The following is a 24,823-nucleotide window of genomic DNA, read 5'->3' as shown; positions in this document are numbered from 1 at the left end:
TACTCATTATTTGTTGTTTTGTTTGTGTTGTTTTCTAATAGTTCCTTTTTGATTGATCACCCACGCTCTATTTCAGTGGATAATGAGGGCATTTTTATGTATTTTTGTTTGTAGCATATATTTTATCAACTCTGGATTGCTGGCCCGACAAGTTCATTTGGTCTTTCCTAATGTCCCATCTTTCCAGATATCGCTGGTCTAATCCCAGTTGCCACCAGTCTAGTCCTGAAAGTCAACAGACTAGCCATGTCGCTATAGAATAATATTTGTTACCGCAACAGTAGCAGAAATTTGCAATGAAGCAAACGATTAACAGAAGATATTGTTGTTTGAAAAAAAAAAACCCTGCTTACTTTGTTGACATGTATATAATCTAGGTTATTAGTTGTTTTAATTTATGGGGAATGGACACAGAAAGATATGTAATATAGATAATGTGTATTTTTTAAAATTTATTTTCTTATTTTTATTTAAAAAAATTTTTTTTTTTTTTTTTTTTTTTTTTTTTTGTACATTGGTCCACAAATTCAGTCATAAACAAAAGAAAATACATATTATTTATGATGCGGTTCAGATTATTTTCCTCATCTTGATTATTGGGAATGAGACGTTTCAGCATGGCTGATTTGGCGTTAATTAAACCAGTCAGCATTTTCATAAGGATTTTTTTAAATTAAGAAAAGCAATATGGAAATATATCACTGTTTTTAAGAAAAAATCATGTTTTTGCAAAATATTTTTAAGTTCTTTGTTTTTTCTTTAAAAAAAAAAATGTGAAAATGTAATCTCGTTGACGACGTGGTGTTGTCTGTTTTTATGTTGTGTTTTAAATATACACAGTTCGAAGTTTTTAATGTTTATATCACTTTAACTGTTTTTACGTAAAAAAAAATCATGTTTTTGCAAAAAAATTTTGGTTAATTAATTTCTAATTTTTGTTGTTGATGACAGTGTTTTTGTCTGTTTTTGTGTTTTAAATAAGGATGGTTATTTTTAATTTTTTTTTTTTTTTTTTTTAAAGATAAAATTAAATTTTTTTCGTTTAATTTTTATTTCAATTTTATTCAAAGAAAAAAATATCTCTGTTTACTGAATTAATTTTAAAAATATGTATATAAAAAAAAACTTAGACTATAACAACAAAACACTAATTTGACACCGAATTATCCATGCCGAAACATACCAAACCTGGTTGTTGTCATCGCAATATTCTGGTCAATTTCAGAGAGACCTGATCAAGGTAACTAGAATGTTGATTAAAGTTTTCAGATCATCTTAAGGTTCTGAGTTTGATCCTTAACAAAGACAGCAAGATGATTTAGAAAATTAACTAAAAAAAAATATCACATGGTTTGGAGACTAGAATATGAAAAGATACCTTCCCGCCTATGTCCGATTCAACGTAGCAAATAATCTGATAAAATCTTTCTTTCTTTTTTTTTTCTTTTTTTTTTTTTTCTGGAGCACAAAAGATATGAACATGCATATGTGTGTGTTCATTACACGTGATTGGCCACTCACTGTGCTGGTCCAAAATTGTGCCTTGATTCTGATATTGGTTGCAATGCCAATCAGTGGTGTTATGAGAATTCTCCCTTCAAATAAAATGATGACTTCAGTGTAAACAAGTCATCAACACATATGAATCCGAAAATTCTATTGTTGGCATTGGTTTCCCTGATATTTTCCTAGAAAGACATTGGGTACTCACAGGAAGACCACGTGACTGTTGCCAACATATTAAGTGGAAGTGGGTTTTTGTGGAACGAACTGGATTTGAACTTGGGATGCCCAAGTTGTCAGTCAGTGTTGTTAACCACTGAACCACTATGACCTCCCAACAAGAAATAAAGTTGTGTGCGACATGTTTGCTTTCGTTATGGTGGCAGTGTTTCTTACTCTTTGATATTTGATTATGGGTTTGAAACTGTTGATTTTGCAGACAGAAATTACTTTATACAATGAATTACAGTTTATAGATAAAAGTCAAGTATTATGGTTGATTTGTCTTCCTAAACTAAAGAAAAACATTTTTTTTTTTAGTTATTAATTTAGAAAAGTGTAAATGATTTTTTTTTTTTTTTTTTTTTTTTATTTTTATTTCCAAAAATAATTTCAAATATGTAATGTTAGAATCAAAATATCTCCATATTGTGATCAATTTCTAAGGGTTGAATTGGTGGCCACTAAAAGAAAATGGCCCAAAATAGTTAATATTTGAAATCATGTGCAATGCAAGATATTTCACTAAATGTCCTAAAATATTCTTTTTTTATTTTTCCTCAGGTCTCAGAGTTGAAAGGAAAACTTCAAAATTATGAAAATAATGGGAATCTCCAAGCTGTTGCAAATATTCCTCGACTGCAATCAATTGAAGAACGCAAAAGGTATAGTCCCACCCACCATAAACATTTTTTTTTTAATGATTTCTTTGGTACAATAATTAATAACTACAACCAATTGTTAATTTAAAAAGAAAAGTTCTTAGCATTATCTGTCCGTTTTTTTCTCCCCTTGTATGAACAAGTTTTATCATCAAGTGTTGAAAAAAGTTGGACGCCTTATCTCTCCAATTAATCTTGTCCTCTGCCTTTCCTTTAAACTTCACCTATATCTTGTCATTAGCTCTATAGTTTCTCCTCGTCTCGCTCTATTATCTTCAATATATAATTTATACACATACACACAGCACTGGAGCCTCTCAATACATAATCTACAAATTTGAATTTGAAAGGTGTCTCCCCACCCCACCCCTGCGCAGACATTGTTTTAAATGATTTCTTCCATTACATTCTCAAATTACAGCAAATTAAATGTTTTTCCAGAATTTCCCCTATGTTAAAATAAAAAAAAAATTGTATGATGTATGTAACTGCGATGGAAAGAAAATATCATATTCCAAAAATTATGTAAATTGATCAAGTATTATTTTTATGAAAAAAAATCATTTTAAAATGAATTCAAGTTTTTCCATTGTCTCCCTCCCTTACCTATGTTAAAAATGACTTTCTAAAATGTTGCAAGTTTGCTTTTTATTTTATTTATTTATTTATTTTTTTTAGTTCTCTCAATTTTGCAATATCATTACTGTTTATTTAGCCACAAAATTTGATTTCTTTTTAAAAAATAAAACTACTTGATCAATTTACATGATTTTTTTTTTATATATATATTTTTTCCGTCACCGGTATGTACATTGTAGAAATCTTTTATTTATTTATTTTTTTTTTATATAACTGGAGAATTCTAGACAAACTCTACAAATTGTTTATTTTAAAAGAAAAGTTTTTACCTTTGTGTTTTTCCCCCCCCCCTCCTTGTATAAGTTTATTATCAACCCCTCTACACATTCGTTGAATGCTGAACACTATACCTCTCCAATTAGTTCTTTTAACGTCACCTATGCCTGCACTCTTGCACTAGTCCTTCACATGATCTCCATACTTTTTCCTTTTCTATTATCTTAACCTACACTCACACACACAGCACTGAAGCCTTTCGCAACATGATCTACAAATTTGAACTTTTAGGATAACGGCTTTCTTGACAAAAGTTATCTCCCCGTAATAAAGTCCATCTTAAGTTAATTTGAATAATTTTCTTAATGTTTAATGGTTTAGTGCTTAGTTTTATTGACGCTCAAGTGAAATATGGTAGTTTAGAATAGAATATCAGAAAACTTATATATTTACTTATGTGAAAAATATTAGTGTGCATTGAAAATGATGGGAAAATAAGTGAGCAGAACTTTAATAAAAATAAAATGAATTTACTAATGATTGGACGATTCCAATATATTTCCCAATTCCCATACAATTACAGATTCCGATTATTTATAAATCTCTAAATATTTAGCTATGAAGTTATTTTTCATGATTACCGTAAAAACACCTGTTAAATGTGCATATATTTTCGCAAACGTAAAAACCCTTGTTTTAGTTTTACTAGTAGTTTAAAATCAATAAATATTTTATGATTACTACCAACAGTGGAAGATTTTTGTTTTAAACAAAATCAAATGAAAAGATAATTAAAGAAATCATTTTTGGCATTGGAAAATAGGCGCAAATTTTTCTGATTCCCCCCAAACTTCTGATTTTTTTTTTTTTTTTTTACTTTCAATTCCACTTAATTGTCCCAACCCTAGAATTTACTATTCGGGGTCCACAAACTCCAAACAATATTCACAGTAAGCCAACGTGTCAAAGATTCTCATTTCTCATTTCTCAAATTAAGACATGTTGGGTTGTTGTTCAAAGTTCATGGACTTTGAATAGTAGATTTATGTTCATTAAAAAAAATTAAGTACAATATTCTGGTGCTACCAGATCAGGCTGTCTACTGACTTCCTGAGATGAAACGCACCTACATAGATGTCTTTGTTTTTTTATTCCCTTTTGCAAAACTTAGTCATGTTCTGCGAAAACAAAAACAAAAACAACATTCTACTCCCCTTCCCCTCCCTCGTTTTCTTTTTCCTTCACCTCCTCCCCCCTTTTTTTTTTTTTTTTTTTTTTTTTTTTTTGCCTAGTTGGTAGGGCGATAGAACATACCAACTGCCCCCCTGCAGAGGGTAAAAATCCTTCAATGGGACCACCAGTTGACCGTTGGTGGCAACCCGTAATGCATTAAGAACGGGATCCTGGTGGTTGAGTGGAACATGCCTAGGAAATAATAACATGATACTACAACACACCACTTTGGCCCTTACTAGGCTAGACGGGAGGTTGGATAGGCCCGATCCAATCAATCGGTTGGTCATGACAAGCACTAATTCAGACAATCCAAACAAAAACACACTAACACTCAACATAAACAATAAACTGAGTTAATAAGCGATGGCTGAAGGGTCAATCAAGCTGGGAAAAAGGTAACCATCAGGAATAATAAAAATACAGGGAAATCCCATACTTGGGTGGGCATAACCATATATTGTGAATGCTTGGAAACCTCCCCATGTTTGAGTATACCAGCTATGTAGCCCTGGAGAACCGAGGCGAATGGGATTTACCCCCTCATAGTTCTTCCCCATAAGGGGCTCCGAGGAGGGTGGGGAGCATGGCTGATGAATTTTTCAAAAATTATTATGAATGCCAAAAAATCCAAGAGACCACACACAGAAATAGACTCTGACAGCGACAATGAAGATACAAACTTTCCAAGATTCATCATGCTAGAAGCAACGTCTAATATACCGTTAACTAAAATGTCACCCTTCATTATCCAAAAGGTAATATCAAGCAAAATAACACCTAAAAATGTCAAAAAATTAAGGAATGGTACCATATTGGTAGAAGTACAAAATAAAAAACAGGCCAAAACTCTACTTCAACTACAAAAATTGCATGAAACAAACATCAAAGCTTATCCACACCAAACACTAAACTACTCCAAAGGAGTCATAAAAAACCAGGAAATCTCCGTCTGCACAACAGAAGAAATCAAAACAGAACTAAAAAACCAAGGGGTCACAGATGTAAAAAGAATCACATTTAAAAAAAAAGGAGAGGTAATATATACAAACACTTATATATTAACATTCAATTATCCTCAAATACCAGAGACCATCAATATAGGTTATGAAAGAACGAAAATAGAACAATACATTCCAAAACCTTTACAATGCTACAACTGCCAAAAGTTTGGACATAATAAAGACCAATGTCTAAGATTCTTCACATGTGGAAACTGCAGTGAAAAAAACCCAGACCACGATGAAGAAGACTGTCCAAATAAAACCAAATGCACAAACTGTCAAGAAGAGCACCACTCTCACTCAAAACAGTGCAAAATATATAAGCAAGAGAAGGAAATAATAACAATCAAATATCAAAAAAATATAACCTTCCAAGAAGCCCGCAAAGAAGTCACAAATCGCACCAAAAACTCATATGCCACAATAACCCAACAAGCAAACAAAATGTACAACTACAATGAACTAAACCTTGCTCCAGAAATTGCAAACCTAGCAAAAGAACTAAAGAACATACTTGAAGAATTAAAATCTTTTTTATCAGAACTGAAAATAAATTCTAACAGCCAAATAAAAGTCAGAAACGAACAACCCAGTATAAAAGAAAACGAAACAAAGGAAATCAGAAAAACTTCCATCAATATTGAGGAATCAATCTCTAAAGAAATGAAACCTCCTCAATTATCAAAACGTGAAAGATCCAAGTCACTAACAAGGACAAAAACAGATGTTAAAAATAAACACACAACAACAGAAAAAATGGAAATAGAACAGAACAACAAAAAAACTACCCCCCAAAAACAAAATGACAAACAAAAAACAGAATTAGTATTAATTGAAAATGAAAATAAATTTGAACTAGTTGAAACTGGTAGCCAAAAAAGACAGTCAAGACAAAGTAAATCTAAAAGTCCCAGACCAAAACCCAAAAAAAGCCTCTCACCAGAAACAAGAAACAGACCATCCACTTCCAAAAGAAACACCCAAACTAACATCGAAACTATGGACGTAGACATAAACACCAACAGTCCAAAACCAAAAGAAAATATAAACCATGACTAACAAAATCCTACAGTGGAACATAAGAGGATTAAAAATTAATATCGAAGAAATGCAAATACTTATCAAATCCTTATGTCCTGCAATAATTTGCCTACAGGAAACACACTTAAAAGAAAATGACAAAATTAACATAAAACACTACTCAATATACAACCACATAAACAAATTATCATGCAAAGCCACCGGTGGATCATCAATACTGATAAACGAAAACATTCCACACAGCAAAGTGAACTTAAAAACAAATATGCAAGCTGTTGCAATAACTGCAACACTACACAAAACAGTAACCCTATGCTCACTCTATATACCACCAAATGAAACAATAAACGAAACAGAATTAAACAATATAATCAAACAACTACCTAAACCTTTTCTACTGTTGGGAGACTTCAATAGTCACAATATATGGTGGGGCAGTAAAAAAAACAACAAAAGAGGCCAAACCATAGAAAAAATAATTAACCAAAATGATCTATGCCTACTCAACAACAAAGAGAATACATATATGCACCCACCAACGGGAACCCTATCAGCAATCGATATAACACTATGTGACCCAACTATATACATGGATTATAGCTGGAGAACACATAAGGATACATGCGGAAGTGACCACTTCCCAATCATAATAGAAAACGAGAATCCCAAGCCAGAAGACAAAACACCCCGCTGGAATTTACAAAAGGCAAATTGGGAAAATTTCCAAAATACATGTCAATACAGATTAATACCTGAAGCGAATCCTGACTTAGAACACATCACATATTTCAGCAACACCCTACTCACAATAGCCGAGGAGAACATACCAAAAAGTTCCACTACTACAAAATATAACAAACCCTGGTACAATAAAGAATGCAAAGAAGCTATAAGAGCCAGACGTGCAAACCTAAGGAAATTCAAAAACAGTCCAACGAAAGAAAATTTGGACACCTATAAAAACAGCAAAGCCAAAGCACGGAAAACTATCAAAGAATCAAAACGGAACTCGTGGAAAGACTATGTAACAAAAATTAATCAAAACACAAAACCCAAAAAAGTATGGGAGATGGTCAGAAAAATAGCAGGAAAAAATACAAAGAACCCTATTAAACACCTTATATGCGACAACACAAAGATTACCGACAAACAAAATATCGCAAATAAATTAGCAGAACAATTCTCAATGAACTCATCATCAAAAAACCAAAATAAAAAATTCCAAGCTATAAAGAAAAATGAAGAAAAAATAAAAATAAACTTCAAATCAAAAAATGAAGAAAACTACAATCAATTATTCAACAGTGCAGAACTAGAGGAGGCAATAAACAAATCTCCCGATACAGCAGTCGGCCCCGACGAGATCCATTATCAATTCCTCAAAAAACTACCAAAACCATCACTGGACTACTTATTACAAATTTACAATGAGATATGGATAACTAACAACATTCCAAAAAACTGGAAGCAGGCAACAGTAATCCCAATACCCAAACCAAAAAAAGACCATACAAACCCAACAAACTACCGACCCATTGCACTAACTAGTTGTTTGTGCAAAACTTTTGAGAGAATGATTAACGAAAGGTTAAATTGGTACTTGGAAAGCAAAAATCTAATTACAGAAAGCCAGTCGGGTTTCAGGAAAAATAGAAGCCCCACCGATCACTTAATAAAACTGGAAACACGCATAAGAGAAGCATTTGCAAAAAAAGAACATCTAATAGCAATTTTTTTTGACATGCAAAAGGCGTATGACACCGCTTGGAAATACGGAATCCAAAAAGACCTGTATGAACTAGGACTTAGGGGTAGAATGCCAGAAATTATCAGAAATTTCTTAACAAATAGAAACTTCCAAGTACGGATGGACAACACTTATTCAGTCCAAAAAGATCAAGAAATGGGGGTCCCCCAAGGCAGTATCCTGTCTGTCACCCTCTTCAACATTAAAATAAACAATATCATAAAAAACATAGACCCAGGAATTGAAAACGCCCTATACGTGGACGACCTACTTATATACTACCAATCTAAATATATACAAACAGCCGAACGCAAACTACAACTCTGTCTGAATAAAATAAACAAATGGGCCATAGAAAATGGATTTACATTCTCAGAGGAAAAAACTAAATGCATCCACTTTTGCAAATTACGAAAATTCCACCACGACCCCAACCTGAAACTGGATAACAAGAACATCCCACTCACCGACCAACATAAATATTTAGGTATTATATTCGATAAAAAATTGAACTTTATACCGCATATAAAATATTTAAAAGCAAAATGCCAAAAGACAATGCAATTGATCAAAGTCCTAGCACACACCGATTGGGGTGCAGACAAAGTCACATTATTGAAATTATACCAAACTCTAATCAGATCTAAAATGGACTATGGATGCTTCATCTATGGAGCAGCAAGGAAGTCCTACATAAAAGAACTAAATACAATCCATCATCAAGGATTAAGATTAGCCTTGGGAGCATTTAGAACCTCTCCAGTAGAAAGCCTCTATATAGAGGCCCATGAGCCTCCACTGATTCTAAGACGACAGAAGTTAGCGCTACAATATTACCTAAAGCTGGTATCATGTCCAACAAATCCTGCATACCAATGTACCCTCCACCCACAATACACACATCTCTTCAACAAGAAAGAAAATATCATCAAGCCCTACAGCCTCCGGATAAAAAACCTTCTCACAGAAGCCCAAATGGACATTACAAAAATACATAAATATAACAAATCAAAAACTCCACCCTGGATGATCAAACAACCACACATAATATTAAAATTAAATAAATATCCCAAAACGAAAACCCACCCATCAACCTTCCATGAAGAACTACTTATCATCCAGAATACATACAAAGAATATACACAAATTTACACTGACGGATCAAAAGATGGAGATAAAGTAGGATGCGCAGCCATCCACAAAAAAATAAAACTAAAGAAAAGGCTCCCAAACGAATCTTCTATTTTCAGCGCAGAAGCAACAGCCATAGATTCGGCACTGAATATAATAACCAATGATGACCATCAAAAATATATCATATTTACTGACTCACTTTCAATACTCATATCTCTAAAAGAAAAAAAAATGACAAACCCACTTATTACAAAATTGCTAAACAAAATAGATGCCATAACCATGAAAAAAAACATTATCTTTTGCTGGATACCAAGCCATATCGGCATATACATGAATGAACAAGCAGATAAGGCAGCAAAGGAAACTCTGCAACAAAACCACATAAGTGGAAAAATCCCCTATACAGACCTAAAGACTAAAATAAACACATTTTTGAAGAGAAAATGGCAAGAAAACTGGAGCTCATGCACCAAAAACAAACTATTCCAAATAACACCAAATATTGGAACGAGAAACACCAAAAAGTTAACAAGAAAGGAAGAGGTAGTAATGACCAGACTGCGAATAGGTCACACTCACATCACCCACTCACATCTACTAAAAGGGGAGGAGACACCAAACTGTATAACGTGTCAAGAACCCTACACAATACACCATATACTGACAAACTGCATTGACCTTGAACAAATCCGAACAAAGTATTACCAAGAAAAAAATCTGAAAACAATATTAAACAAGATTGATCCCCAAAAAATTATCAATTTTCTGAAAGAAACTAAAATATACTCAAAAATATAAGGAAAGACCCCCCCCCCCCAAAAAAAAAGAAAAACCTTAAGAAGAACAAACCAATATTTAACACAACATAACGAACCTTTCGGCATTAAATGACCCCAAAGTGGTTGATATGCCGTAAAACAGAACAAACAAACAAACAAACAAGTACAATATTACATTTGAGTGTCAATAAAAAAAAAAAAAAAAAAAGCATTAATAATTTTAGTAAATCTCATTAATAATGGGTTTGATATGATTGACTTGAATTTCTAGAGAAAGAAAAAAATTTGTTTATAATTTGTATACAAATGTAAGAAAAATTAAATTAAACCATCATAATTCATCAAAAACAAGAGCCTTATCAGTTTTGTTTGAATCAACAAACGTCTTCAGAAAAAGTTACATTTTATCTTCAGTCATTTAAGTAGATACATCTATGCAACATTGTACAGACATTAATAATATTTGACAAGTTTCATGATTTTTTTTTTTTTGTGTGTCCCAAAGGGATTGGATCTAGTAATTTACTCTCGTTTGCACTTTTTTGGATAACCATTTCTTGGATCTTTTTTAATTTGCATAACCATTAGTCATGGTGAAAGGAAATTTTTGCCAGCACAAATTTTTCAGGATAACTCTGGTTGCCCCCTAGGGGCATTATGGAGGTAACATTGCCCCCAAAACATTTGTCTATTTGTTTATTTGCACTTTTCTCAATGACCAAGCCTTCGTTTTTTTTTTGTTTTTGTTTTTTTTTAAATTTTGCACAAGCATTAGTCGTGGTGAAAGAAAATTTTTCATTCGTGAAGGGGAACACCACATGCTCAGCTTTTTTCAAAAATAAATGTGCTGCTTAATTTCAAGTTTAAAATTTTAATAAGGCAAAAATAGTTAAAATGTTAATGGGATGGAAGATCAGGGTTCAATACTCTGTTAAGTCATACTAAAGAATTAAAAAATGGTACTCCCTAGCTAAAAATTCAGGTGGAGATCAGAAGTAAATAATTCTTGAAAAGAGGTGGCGCCCTCCTCTACATTCGAATGGGGTGCCCTTGACGATGACTAATTTGTTTATTTTGTTAAAAGTTGATAATAAAATGTAAATATAATTTAAAGATAATTTTTTAAATTATCATATTTTACCAAATTCTATCGATAAATGAATTGAATTATTTGGACTACTATTCTTATCGCAATTGTTATATTCGCAAGGTTTTAGCCAATGTAATTCCTTGACTTTTTTTCAGGTGGATCTTTTCAATCTTGAGAATTTTTATGTCAAATTAGGGAAACTAGATTAAATATGGGTTCAGTTTGAAATTTCGTTCAGGTTCTTAAGTTTAAAAAGATGCACTTGAAGAAGGTCGGAGGATACATCAGCTGAAACGTAGTGAATATAATGGCCAACTTGTGAGAATAGTAACTTGAAAAATACGATTTATCAATCCTCATCTCAAAAATTCTGAAGCAGAAAAGTCATTTGAAATTTTCTTGTGTAAAAACAATTTATAATTTTCTTGTGTAAAAACAATTTATAATTTTCTTGTGTAAAAACAATTTATAATTTTCTTGTGTAAAAACAATTTATAATTTTCTTGTGTAAAAACAATTTATAATTTTCTTGTGTAAAAACAATTTATAATTTTCTTGTGTAAAAACAATTTATAATTTTCTTGTGTAAAAACAATTTATAATTTTCTTGTGTAAAAACAATTTATAATTTGCTGAATTTTATTTGTTTCATTACTATTTTCAGATTACAAGAAGTTCTCTACAACATTTTTGTGAGTCGGAAAACTGCCCGTAAAGAAATCCTTGAACACGAAAACCTTCTCCGAATAACAGAATGGAAAATCTATACCAAAAATCAGTTGTTGAATAAAGTTGATTGGGTTTATGACTGGAAATCTCCTGAATGGCACGGAAAAGTAAGTATAGAAAGAAAACAAAAATCAAAGTAGCAATGCATAATAGTGCGCTACAAAATAAAGCCAATAACAACAAGAAAAAAGTTTGAAAGAAGAAAAAAAATCCTATAAATACAAAATTTGACAAGTTTTGCTTTTATTATTGGAATTGTTTTGAGATAATTCATATATTTTTATTTTTTTTTTAAATTTTATTTATTTATTTTTTTGTTGCAAAACTATTATCCTCATCTTCCATAGTTGTTGTCTCGCCACATTTTGGCCAACTAAGCCTCTGGGCAGCTTTGGGTAGGATTGAAACCGCTATCTTCAATGTTCACCTGGAGCCATAGAGATTCAACGTCTCTAACTACTGCGCCCCGGGCCACTGAAAGACTTTGGGGCCAGTGGCGCAGTGGTTAGAGATGTTTATTTTTATGGTTCCAGATGAGCATTGTCTGAAGGTAGCAGTTTCAATCCTACTCAAAGCAGGCCAGAGGATTAAGAACTATGGAAGGCAATAATTACTGAGGATACAGTTAAGAGACTTAGCATTCCTATCTCGTCGCGGTTAACCACCTGAAGAAGGCCAGAGGAATAGTTGACCAAAAGGTTGTGAAACAACTAGAAAATGAGAATAATAGTCTGCAAATAAATATTTTGCTCTTATGTTTGGTTTTCTTTCTGGTTGAGAAAGAATTACCAGTTTGTCTGCAAGTAGTGTGTATATGTGTGTGTGTATGTATATATATATATATATATATATATATATATATATATATATATATATATATATATATATATACAAGTGAATTTAGTTTACAAACAAATGGCTACACATAAGCATACATGTTTCAGCGAAAACCCAGTACGGGAATCGCTTCGTCAGGCCAAGGACATCTCTGGCTGTTTCAACTCAAACATTGCCAATTTATAACTAGGACTACATCATATTTAAGTGTAAAGGGGGAGACAGGACTTAAAGAGAAAGTATATACATTAAAATGTGATCATCCATTATGTTAATTATATTAATTTATTTATTATTTTATTTTTATAATGGATGATCTGCTATTTTTCTATAAACTCAAATAATTAAAGAGAGATAACACAAATTTTTAGGTGTAAAGTTAGATAAGTGCAAAAAAAAAAAAAAAAAAAAAAAAAAGTGCATTTATCAAAATGATGTTTAAATGAGAAACAGATGTATGAGATTCTGATATTTTTTTTTTTTCTTAGTTTTATTAATAGAAAAATAAAAATGATTGCAAATTTTTTTTTATCTAGTTTTTGCTTTTGTTTAATTTAAAATTATTTTTTTTTTTTTAGAAAGAAAAAGGGCGTCGTATGATAGAACTATCACAACAGCGCATCAAGTCGCTTGAAACTAAGATCGAAGCTTCTGAAAAGAATTTTAGTAACCATGAAGAACAATTGCAACGTTGGAAAGCAGAAAAAGACCATCTTATGAAAGATGAAATGTCGCAGGTGAGTAGCTTACCTTATCTGCTATCACGTAAAAAAATTTTTTTTTTTTAATTGCAGATTTATGAGAACAACTCTTTGTATCTCCTTAATGCACAAACTCCGACAATCAGCAAAATTCCACCCCTTCACTGTGTCAGTCCCTTCAATTGTCAATCTATTCATTTTTATATACTAATAGTTCACCAGTTACAAAGGCGAAAAGTCATTCAAGGATAAAGGTTAGTGGGGGAAGGGTTCTCATTTGAATGATGGCTCAGTACTATGAAAGGATTCAGAACCATGATTAATTCACAGGACTATTCTACAGATATTTGTTCACATTAGACTTGAAAACAAGCTTGTTGTCACCTGTAGGGAAACATTTGGTACTTCTTTAGATTCGCACTTATAATGAAAATTTTTAAGTTAAGGAAAGTCTTTATGGTGTACGTACCTGTCAGGGAAAGATAGCATATTCCAAAAATCATATTTAATGAAGTATTTTTTTTAAGAAAATCAAATTTTATGACAAGCTGAATGGTATAAATGTATGGCCACCATCTTTTAAATTTTGCCAAAATTCAAGAGTGACAATTTAATTTGACTACTGAGATTTTGTTTGTACTCAAAACAAAAACTTTTTAATTGCTAAAAATTGTAAAATTTGATTTTTAAACAAAAAAAAAAATGTTAAAATAAAAATCTTGTTGGAAATATCAATAGAGCTCATTAACTTTTATCCTTTCATAATTTTAGTTTTGATAAGTAATGGTTTCTTATTAAAAAAAAAAAAAAACAGAATTGCATGAGTTTTTTTTAAGAAACTGTTTAATTTAAAATTGGTGATTTTTACATTTAAAAATTATTATTAGGAGCTTAGTGGGTTCTTGTCCAAGGCAGTGCAACACAAACTCTGTAAATTTGAATTAATAAAATCATCTACCTTTTGTTTCTTTGATTTTAAAATGGTGGACAAGATGGTCTCTTTGGTTACTTGTAAAATTTTATTTTCTTTTTTAAAAATAAAACTACTTAATCAATTCATGAATTTTTTGATATATTTTTTCTTTTTGTTATGGATATATACATCATACAAATTTTTCTTTTTGTTTTTTAATATGAAGGTAATTCTGAACGATTTTGTTTTATTGAATTTTTCTTTTCTTTTTCTAGCATTTAGATTCTAATCTACGAGCCCATCATTTGGAAGAGCAATTGGCTGACTGCCAACGCTACAATAAATACCTGAAAAAAATCATCAGTTTTCAAGATCGAGACAGTCGCATTAAAGACAAGTAAGCAGGCACAATTTTTTTTTTTTTTTTTTTTTTTTTTTTTTTAGAATTCGACTGGATTAAAAAAAAATACAGGAAGATATTTATGATGTACATGCCATATTCTAAAAATCATATCAATTCAAGTTTTTTTTTCTGTTTGTCTTTTTATTTAACTAATTTACAATTTTTAGCGTTTAATTATTTTGACTAAGAATAAAATTTTGATTGTCGTACTTGAATTTTAACACATTCTAAAACATGGCAGCTCCCAGTTTCCATTTCGCTCATCAGAAAATTTGATTTTCTTAGTTAAAAAAAAAAACTACTTGATCAATTTGTAATTTTTGGAATATGACATCTTCGTTCAATAATGGGTACATACATCATAAATAGTTGTATTTTTTTTTTTTTTTTAAGTTGAATTCTAAATAAGAACCCAATTTATGATCTATGAAGTAAAATCTTTGGTTTTTTTGCTTTTTCTGAATATCTAATATATAAAATTAAGTTAGTTGGACTTTTTACTAGACCTATCATCTGAAAATATCAATATTTCAATCTGAATAATCATTTTCTTTAACGTCTGTACATATTGTTAAGGAAAAGAAAAAAAATGGAGATTCTCCAGTTTTACTCCAATATTTAAAACTGCTTGTTAGAAGGAAATAAACAAAATAATGCCAAAGTTTATGCATAAGGTTAAAAAAAGGCTGTACACCAAAAATTATGCAGATTTATCCAGTACTTTTTTTTTTTAAGTTAAATATCTTCAGTCATTTTTGGCCTTTATTAAGCTTGATGGCCTCAAGACATAACTCAAACTGTAAATATCATGTAACCTTTTTTTTTCTTTTTTTTTCTTCCAAATCACATCCTTACATCATTTGTAGACATTTATGCTGACGACACTACCATTTATGGTAGCACATCTAAGACAGTAAACAACCAAGTTCTCTCCGATTCTCTCTCCTCTGATCTTGAGCACATAGTACAATGGGGGAAGGAGTGGCTGGTTACTTTTAATGCATCTAAAACCAAGCTTCTCTCTTTACATCAACATTCTGATCCACATCTGGCATCAATTGAAATGAATGGCTCTCGTCTTCAGGAGGCCTCAAGTTTTGACAAGCTTCTGGGCTTGACCATTACTCCTGATCTTAAATGGAACATGTACATCAAATCTGTTGCCAAGGCCGCTGGAAAAATGGTGGGATCTTTCTATCGATCCAGTAGATATCTCACTGCTGATGCAATTCTCTATCTATAAGAGCCAGGTACGTCCAAGGATGGAATACTGTTGCCACATCTGGACAGGAGCTGCTAGAAAGGACTTGTCCTGCCTTGATAGAGTTCAAAATAGACTTCGTAACCTCGTAGGAGATGTCCTTTTCTCTTCCCTGCAACCTCTATCTCACAGAAGAGATGTTGCGAGTTTGTCTCTGATGTATCGTTACTTTCATGGAAAGTGTTCGACTGAACTTAAGTCTATGGTCCCCCCTTGCCAAACTTTCACAAGTCTAGCTGAAAACACTATCAATAATTCCCCCCACTCTTTATCTGTGCCTAAACCTAAACGTAGATTCCATGAACAAAGCTTCTTTCTTAGAACTGCAAGCCTGTGGAATTGTCTTCCGTTTTCCTGCTTTCTGGCTGACTACAATATGGTTGTCTTCAAGTCTAATGTAAATAAGTTCTTGATGAGCCGTGCCATATAAGTTATCAAATTTACCGAATTTTCATTACTAATGATTACTATAATGTTCAATTTCTACTGTACACTCTTTAACCCTTATCCTTGAGTGGCCTCTTGGCCTTGATAAAGTGGTGATTCCTGTGTAAAAAAAACAAAAACCTTTGTAATAATACCTGCCAGAAAATGTTCATTGATAAAATTTTATTTTATAAAAACAAAAATACTGGATGAATTTACATAAGTTTTTTGTGTAGTTATAATTTTTAATATTCCTGCTCAGTGAAGTACCCCCTAAAATTAAGTTGAAATTAATATTTTTTGCAAATATAATCATTTCTGTTTGATATTTTTCATGTCTGTTTTCACATGTTCACAGATTGCTCCTCCCATCATGTTCTTAATAGTTTTCCAAACCTTTCTATCCCCAGTTTACATGTTAAAGTTTTGCAATTGTTTGGAGTTTCACCATAGACGTTGGATGTGTACTTTTTAAGCCATGTTGTTGGAACCTTTCCCACCTTCCCACCTTTTTGACTCGTCAAAGTGCTTCATGCAGTGACACGCTTGTTTGCATTCTCATCAAGTGGCCAAGCCAGTGAAGTCATCTTTTTTCAATGGATTTGCTCCATGTCTCCATTTGGGTCATGCTGTAGAGTGTTTGTTTTTTTATAAGGAAGTTGTCACTTATCGAGGCCAGAAGGCCACTCGAGGAAGAGGGTTAATGAGTGTACAGTGGTGACTGAGACAACGACGTAGTGATCAAAATTAGGTAGAATTTGATTATTTAAGGTGACAGTTCAACAAGAACTTGTTTGCATTGAACTTAAAAACAACCATGTTGTAGTCAGCAGGAAAGCAAGCCAGCGAAACAGTTCCACAGGCAGGTAGTTTTAGGAAAGAAGCTTTATTCCTGGAAATTGCATTTAAATTTTGGGCATAGATCGAGAGTGGGAGAAATGGTTGATGGTTGTTGTAGGTAGACAAGTGCCTGCTGTAAAAGTCTGGTGGGGATGGGGGGTTAGGGTTAGTTTGAAGCTCAGACAAACGCTCGCCATGAAAATAACGATAAAGCAAAGATAGGCTCACAATGTCTTTTCTGTGGGAAAGAGGCTGCAGGGAGAAGAAAAGGACATCTACTATGTTTCAGAGCTGGTTTTGAACTCTGTCAAGGCAGGATAATGCTCTGAGAAGCTTTTCCTCAAATTTAGCAGCAGTACTCCATTTTAGGACATATTTAACTCTTGTACAAGTAGAGGATTGTGTCTAGAATAAGATACCTTCTGGAGCGGTGGAATGACCCAACTATTTTTCCAGCAACTGTAGCAACAGATTGCTGTAAGTCAGGTCAGAAGTGAAGGTCAGTCCCAGAAGCATGAAATAGGATGTTTCTTAGAGATGAGAGCAAGTGGAGATCAGAGCATTGGTGGTGAAGAGATAGCAGCCTGATTTTGGATGCATTAAAATTAACCAGCTGCACTTGATATTCTTTTGGGCTAGTTAATGTTAACAGCTTTCCTTTGTAGTGGTTGCTGTAATTGTCCCCAATAACCCTTATTCTAGAGTGGCCTCCAGGTGTTGATAAGCACCCTCCCCCCGCCCCCAAGTAAAATAGAAACAAAAATCTCTTAGGCTAAATAAAAAAACAGAGCTGCAAAAGTATTGAAAATTACTATTTTGGCCTCTATATTCATATTCTTTGATTTGTATGCATCTTAAAACTTTTTCATGCTGTCGATTGTCAGAATCTTCCTTCTACTGGGGGTCCTGGATATGACCTTAAACTATATCCAGTGGTGAGGCCCCAGCTTGTGGGTTTTGGGGAGTGTGGAGCCACCCTTTAACTACCATTGCTCCTAGGTCCACTCTGACCCGGAGTGGTAGTACCTGTTAGGGTCCCAACTATGGGTTAAATAGAAACCGACGTGAAAACAAATATATTCTATTAAAAAAAATTTTCTTCAAAATCTTTGGATTTGGCATTAAATAACCCGAAAAGGGTTGATATGCCATAAAACAAAAACAACCAACCAATCCTTCTGAGTACAGTTTGGAATCTAGCAGATTGCAGTCTCTCCAGTTAGGTGTCTTGTCTTTTAACTTGGGCTTGTATTTCATCCAATCGAGCACTGACCAGAATTGTTTGACGTTTTGTGCTTGAATAAAGTTAGCATTGATGGGATTGGCATAGTTGGAGGCTTTGATATAATGTATTTTTCTGTTTTTGATTCATTCACCTTCAAGTTATAACCTAGTTTTTGTGTCCATGAACTCTGATAATTAAAGGGAGATAACAAATATTTAGTTCGAAGTTGGGAGTTATCTACCTTACATAAGCATTTTTTTTTATATGTTGATGATTGACCATTTTACTTGTTTCTGCGTATGTCTATTTCTTACACCTGATTTATATATTACTATTTCTTTTTAGATTTAATATTCATTACATATCATTGTCATAATATTTAGTTTAACGTTCGTTTTACATGTGTTGGACATCTTTAAGAAATTGACTTTTAAGCTAATGTATCTCTGGTCAGGTCTTTATTTATCCCTCTTTCTCTGAATTATGTTTTTATCACTTTCTTTCATGTCTTCCTTGGCTTCCCTTCTGCCAATTGACCCTGCTACCTTAACTGTTCTACATCTACTAACCCAAGAACTCACATTCATTCTTGCAACTTGACCATACCAACAAAGTCTCCTCTTCTGCATACCTCTCCCTATACTGTCCAGATTTTTTTCTTTAAGTTCATCAGATTTAAGTCTTGAAATAAAGAAAACTATACAAACTTTTCCAGACATAACATTTTGTGTTTCTCCAGAATTTACCATATCAAAAAAAGAAAGAAAAAACTGTATGATGTATGTACCTATGACAAAGAAAATATATTTAAAAAAAAAAAAAATCATGTAAATTGATTAATTTATTTTTATAAATAATTTTTTAGTGATTAATATGAATTAATAGGCATTACAACAAAAATTTTGCAAGTTGGAATTATATCTCGTGTGTTGAGACTTTTTTCAAAATAGTGTCACAAGACTTGCACCTCAGTTAGCCATAAATTTGATAAAAATTAAAACTTGATCAATTTACCTGATTTTTGGAATATGTTCATCAAATATTTTTTATTTTCTGGACAACCACCATTTTTTATTTTTTGAACAACAACCTAAAATTTTCCAGTAATTTTTTTTTTTTGTCTTTTTTTTCAGAACAATAAATAATTTACTGCAGATCACAAAGCGATTTGGTTGTTTACTCCAGAATCATGCATTGTTCACAGCCGATCTTCAACAAAGTTATAATCAAGTGGCTGAACAAGTTCTTGGAGAAAAAGAAATTTCTTGGGCTGACGAAGATGACAATAACAACAATGAAGAGGAGAATGCAATCACGCTTGAAAGAATCACTAAATTTTCAGTTCTTAAAAACGTCTCACCATCTAGTAAGTATTTAAATGAACATTTTAAGTGCATTTTGAGTATTTAAAAAAAAAATATTTTAATATTAATTTTTTTTTTTGTCTATTGCAACTTCTTTCACAGAAAAAACTGAAATCATACTTAAAAACCAAATGTTTTTCAACCAAATTTTTTTTTTTTTTTAATTTCATTTTTATAAAAAAAAAAAAACCTCTTACGTAAAAATATCTATACTATTGCTACTGATTTAAATCTGTGCAGCCATGCCACAAGGCATAACCAGATTATTTTTATTACACTAAGAAGTTCACTTTAACACCGGACAAGGAAAATTTACATTTTTGAAAGTTCAGTTTCAAATAAATTTCATTTGTTTTTGTTTTTTTAAATAGAAAAACCATAAAAATGTGTGTTGTTCAGATAAATATAAGATTATAATAAAAAAAAATGTTAATTATGTCAATATGTCAAGACTTTTAAATGATTCATGAAGAGGGTTGAGGAGTTATGAAACTTTTGTTTCATCGAAAAAATGATTTCCCGTCTACTCCTTCTCTGTCCAACATATGCACTTGTTTTTTTTTTTTGCATTGTTTATCACACGCATCTGCACACACTCACATACGGTGATCTGTAACCACACTTGGTTAGGAAATTCTCTTCATCTCAGTTTTTTCTGTGACCATTACATACTCCCATCCTTGAAAAATCAGGTTTTTTTTTTTTTTTTTTTTTTTTTTTTTTTACCCCAAACAAGGCAATAATGCCACTTGGAATGTAAGAGTTTACTGTTTGGGATCATGTCTGTGGGGAGTTGAACAGTGAGATGCCTGTCCACATTACATTTAACCTTCTGAAGGTTAGTATAGTCAGGCAAGTAGGAAACTGGGAATGAATTCCAAAGTTTAGCAGTCCGAGGGGAGACACTATTGAAGTAGAAAGCTTTTTAGCATCTAGGGACCTCAACAGGGAAGAGGTGTGGTTTTTGCTGCTTGTTAGGTATATGTATGTCGTAGTGGGGGGAGCACAAGTACTATGCGTTCATCAGAGTACATTCTATTAAATTACTTGTAAAACAAACACAGGGATGCAACATTGTGATGATGGGACAGAGATTGGAACTTTGCTGATAGTGCGGGATGTATTAGATTTGAGACATTTTTGTGATTTTCAAATTGAATTTTTTACAAATTAATTTTTTTGTTCAAATTTATTTTAGAATCTCTTGATGATAATGTGAAGAAGCGTCGAGCATCCCTTACACCAATTTTGTCACGGGCCAAAACATACCTTAGTAAGTAGTGATATCTTTGTGATATTTCTAAAAAGAAAATTCCTGATCAATTCGTCTTGTGAACCTTGTATACATTTCATAAATTCTCTTCTACGATTTGGTGTTTTTTCTTTTTAGATGCATGTAAAGACGCTACGCCAAATAATCGCACAGATGAAGCTGCTGCTTCTTGCAGGCCACTTGTAATGTTAAATGGCACACCATGTGAAGAAGGCAACAATTCGGCAAGTCAAGGAGCTGAAATTACATCAACGTCCGATCTGAATGATGCCGGTAAATCTTCCAACCAGACATTTTCTAGAATTGACCTGAAATGTGAAAATATCAACAGAAGGATTACCTTCAGTCCCGTTGTGAAAACCCCCGTTTTATCTTTGTCGCAAACGCCAAAACGAATAAAATGTCAAGCTGAGGATACAGATGTCTTACAAGGTAATTGCGCCTTTAAAGGTGTTAACCTCCTTAACATACGCACTAGGATTCCTCACTGTATGATGTCACATTTCTGTGAAATCCTGAGTATAACTGTAATATTTCAATGTTAAACAAAATCTTCAATTATATAAATGGTAAATATCTGCATGTATGTTTGTATGTCCAGCTAAATTAAAAGTAAAAAAAAAACTACACGACGAACCACCACAAAGTTGGTATTGTCAGTAAAGTCTGGGAGACAGGGAATTTTAAAATCTAACCATCAGAGTGAAGAAAGTAGTAGAGTAGAAAACTTTCTGGCATCTGGAGACCCCAACAGTGAAGGTGTGGGATTTTGTTGTTTCTTGGGTTAGTCAGGAGTATGTACATTGAGGGTGGGAGGAGAGGGGCACAGAGCACATTTCATTTTATGAAGTAAAGCAAATTTTTTTCTTAGAAGGTAGTCACCACTTACCAAGGTCCAAAGGCCACTCAAAGATGAGGGTTAATACGTGTACAGTGGTCACTGAGGCAACAGCGTAGTGATAGAAATTAGGTAGAACTTAATTATTTAAGGGAATTACTCAACAAGAACTTGTTTGCATTGGACTTGAAGACAACCATGTTCATGGAATTTGCGTTTTTATTAATAAATGATCTACTTAATTTAAATGTTTTTATTACTTGTATTAATCGGACTATTGTTCTTATCCTGAGTTTTATTTGTTCAACGTTTCTGTCAGATTGGCCTTCGACAGTCCTCAAACATGTTGGTTTGTCTGCTTACTGTTTTTCTCCTATCTATAAGGCTTATTTATTTGGGTGTTGTTTTTTTCAAGACTAAGGTCAATATGCATCTCTTGTCTTTGCGACAATCATCTTTTGTTCTTCTTAGCTCATTACATGAAGTGGCTTCACGCCTTTTCTGGAGCAATTTCCACAAAAATAAACTCCAACGTTGTAACCGTTCATCTAAAAATATTTCTTTAATGTCTGATGTCATCATTTATAATGTCATCCATTATGCAACGGACAAACAAGATCTACCATTGCAGTAATCCTTATTATTTGTATTCTTCAGACTTTTATTCTCATTTTGAGTTTTATTTGTGCAATGTTTCTGTCAGATTGGCCTTTGACCGTCTTCAGGCATGTTAGTTGTTTGGAAAAGAAAGAAAAATAACTTTCTTTTCCAAACAACAACCAACATGCCTGAAGACGGTCGAAGGCCAATCTGACAGAAACATTGAACAAATAAAACTCAAGATGAGGGCAATAGTCCGATCAATACAAGTCCTAAAAAGAATCGGTCCTCATCTTAAAAAAAAAAAAAAAAAAAAAAAAATCCAGAACTTTAAATTTTTGTTTACATTTTTATGATAAAGAAAGTACAATACATGGACAGATGTGTTTATTTCAATGGAGAAAATTTTCAATATTCTTTACAGAAAAAAAAAAAATTTTTTTTTTTACTTTGTTTTATTTTCATTATCCTTTATTTTTGTTTTTCTATTACAGAATCTCCTCTGACACATGTTAATAAATCAAATTGCAATTCACCCTCTACGCAAATCTGTTCCCCTGCAAACCTGCCATCGACAAGGTAAAAACAAAATCGATATTCAATCATTATGAAGAAAATGTAGCTAAAGTATACCGTTATATCTCTCATCCTTTAAACCATTTTTTATATACGTGATAAATGTAGTTTGTGTGAAGAATTGTCTATGAAGAAAAATTATAAAAGTCAATACAATGCAGATTTGTAACGGATAGACACAAAAGGAAGTAAATTTAGATACAAGGTGGCCCATTTAAAAGTAGCCCAGAAAATGTAGTAGAGAGGAGGAACATTCTTTTATTGTTAAATTATCTGTAGCATTCTTTAAATTACCTTTAGCATTCTTTAAATTACCTTCAGCATTCTTTAAATTACCTTCAGCATTCTAAAAGATCATGGAGGGGGCTCCCCGTTGACATCTATGCATTTCTGGGAACGTTTAAAAATGTTTGTAGATACTACCTAAAGATCTTCTCTGGTGATCCTTCTGATAGCGTTGATGTTCTCCTTTAGTTCGTCTAGATTGTGAGGATTATTTGCATAAACTTTTTGTTTTAAAGTCCCCCAAAGATAAAAATCACAGGATGACAAGTTCGATGAACCCTTTGCTTATTGTTCTCACTTCCGTAAATATATCATGAACTCGTGTCAGTGATCTGTGAGACGTATCGCATATAGCGCCATCTTGTTGGAAAAAGAATTGCATTTTGTCTTGTGGTGTCAGTTGGTCGGTGAGAGAAAGATAGATGAGAGAGATAGGGCTACTTTTAAGTGGGCCATCCTGTATAACGGTGAAATAACTATACAGATTGATCTTTATTAATACGATAGCATCTGTATTATTTTGTGTCACGTGTACATTTTTTTTCTTTCCAATGACTGTCATTTAATTGTTATGACCTTCCATTTCTTGTAAAAAATAATTTTACCCAGAATTCTTCATAAGTTTTGGTTTCAGTTTTGATTATAGCTGAAGGAACTCAAGTTATATATATGTATATATTTTTTTTTCTTCTTCATAAGTTTTGGTTTCAGTTTCAATTCAAGCTGATGCACACAAGTCATGGATATATTTTTTTTATTTTTTAAATCACAACTTTATATAAGAATCGATAGAAAATTGACTCTATAATAATATATACAAAATCTGCATAAATTAAAATATCATATTTAAGCGTATTTTACAACTGGGCTATGCAGGGCATCCCTACTAGTTTACATAAATACTTTTGTAGTTTTAACAAAAGAGCTACAATAATATCAGGGCATCTCCATTTATGCTGAACATCCACAGAATGCTAACATCAATATATTACATATGAAAGAGTCGGCTGTGAAATTTTCACAGGTCCCGCTAGTAGTTTATAACTAGGACTGTGACAACAAAATATTCTTTTCATTGTTTTGACTTTCGAGTATATATCGGTTAATGTTTTTATATAGTTATGTTGTTCTTGGTTGATTAACTGAGTCTAACTGTAGGATATTACTCGAGTCAAAACAATGAAAAGAATATGCTGTTGTCACAGCCCTATTTATAAGATTAATACGGTTATTTTCAGAAAATATAATTTGGTTTGTATATAAATATAACTAGCTTTACTTA

The 24,823-nt window shown here is 32.4% G+C and overlaps 1 protein-coding gene across 1 annotated transcript in view; it reads left to right on the top strand.

The window, feature by feature from the left end:
- Positions 1–24,823, top strand: part of LOC145252502 (kinesin-like protein KIF18A) — a 75,381-nt gene that overhangs the window by 34,572 nt on the left and 15,986 nt on the right. Inside the window, exons 10-17 of the mRNA XM_080112006.1 lie at positions 2,287–2,387; positions 11,935–12,106; positions 13,415–13,573; positions 14,726–14,847; positions 19,739–19,971; positions 21,168–21,242; positions 21,360–21,674; positions 23,175–23,259. Coding sequence (XP_079968132.1) covers positions 2,287–2,387; positions 11,935–12,106; positions 13,415–13,573; positions 14,726–14,847; positions 19,739–19,971; positions 21,168–21,242; positions 21,360–21,674; positions 23,175–23,259 — 1,262 coding nt within the window. The remainder of the gene's footprint in view (positions 1–2,286; positions 2,388–11,934; positions 12,107–13,414; positions 13,574–14,725; positions 14,848–19,738; positions 19,972–21,167; positions 21,243–21,359; positions 21,675–23,174; positions 23,260–24,823) is intronic.

The sequence above is a fragment of the Euprymna scolopes genome, chromosome 29, assembly GCF_053919585.1.
Source record: "Euprymna scolopes isolate OS-2025 chromosome 29, ASM5391958v1, whole genome shotgun sequence".
NCBI lineage: Eukaryota > Metazoa > Mollusca > Cephalopoda > Sepiida > Sepiolidae > Euprymna > Euprymna scolopes.
This window is presented reverse-complemented; position numbering and strand designations above follow the sequence as displayed.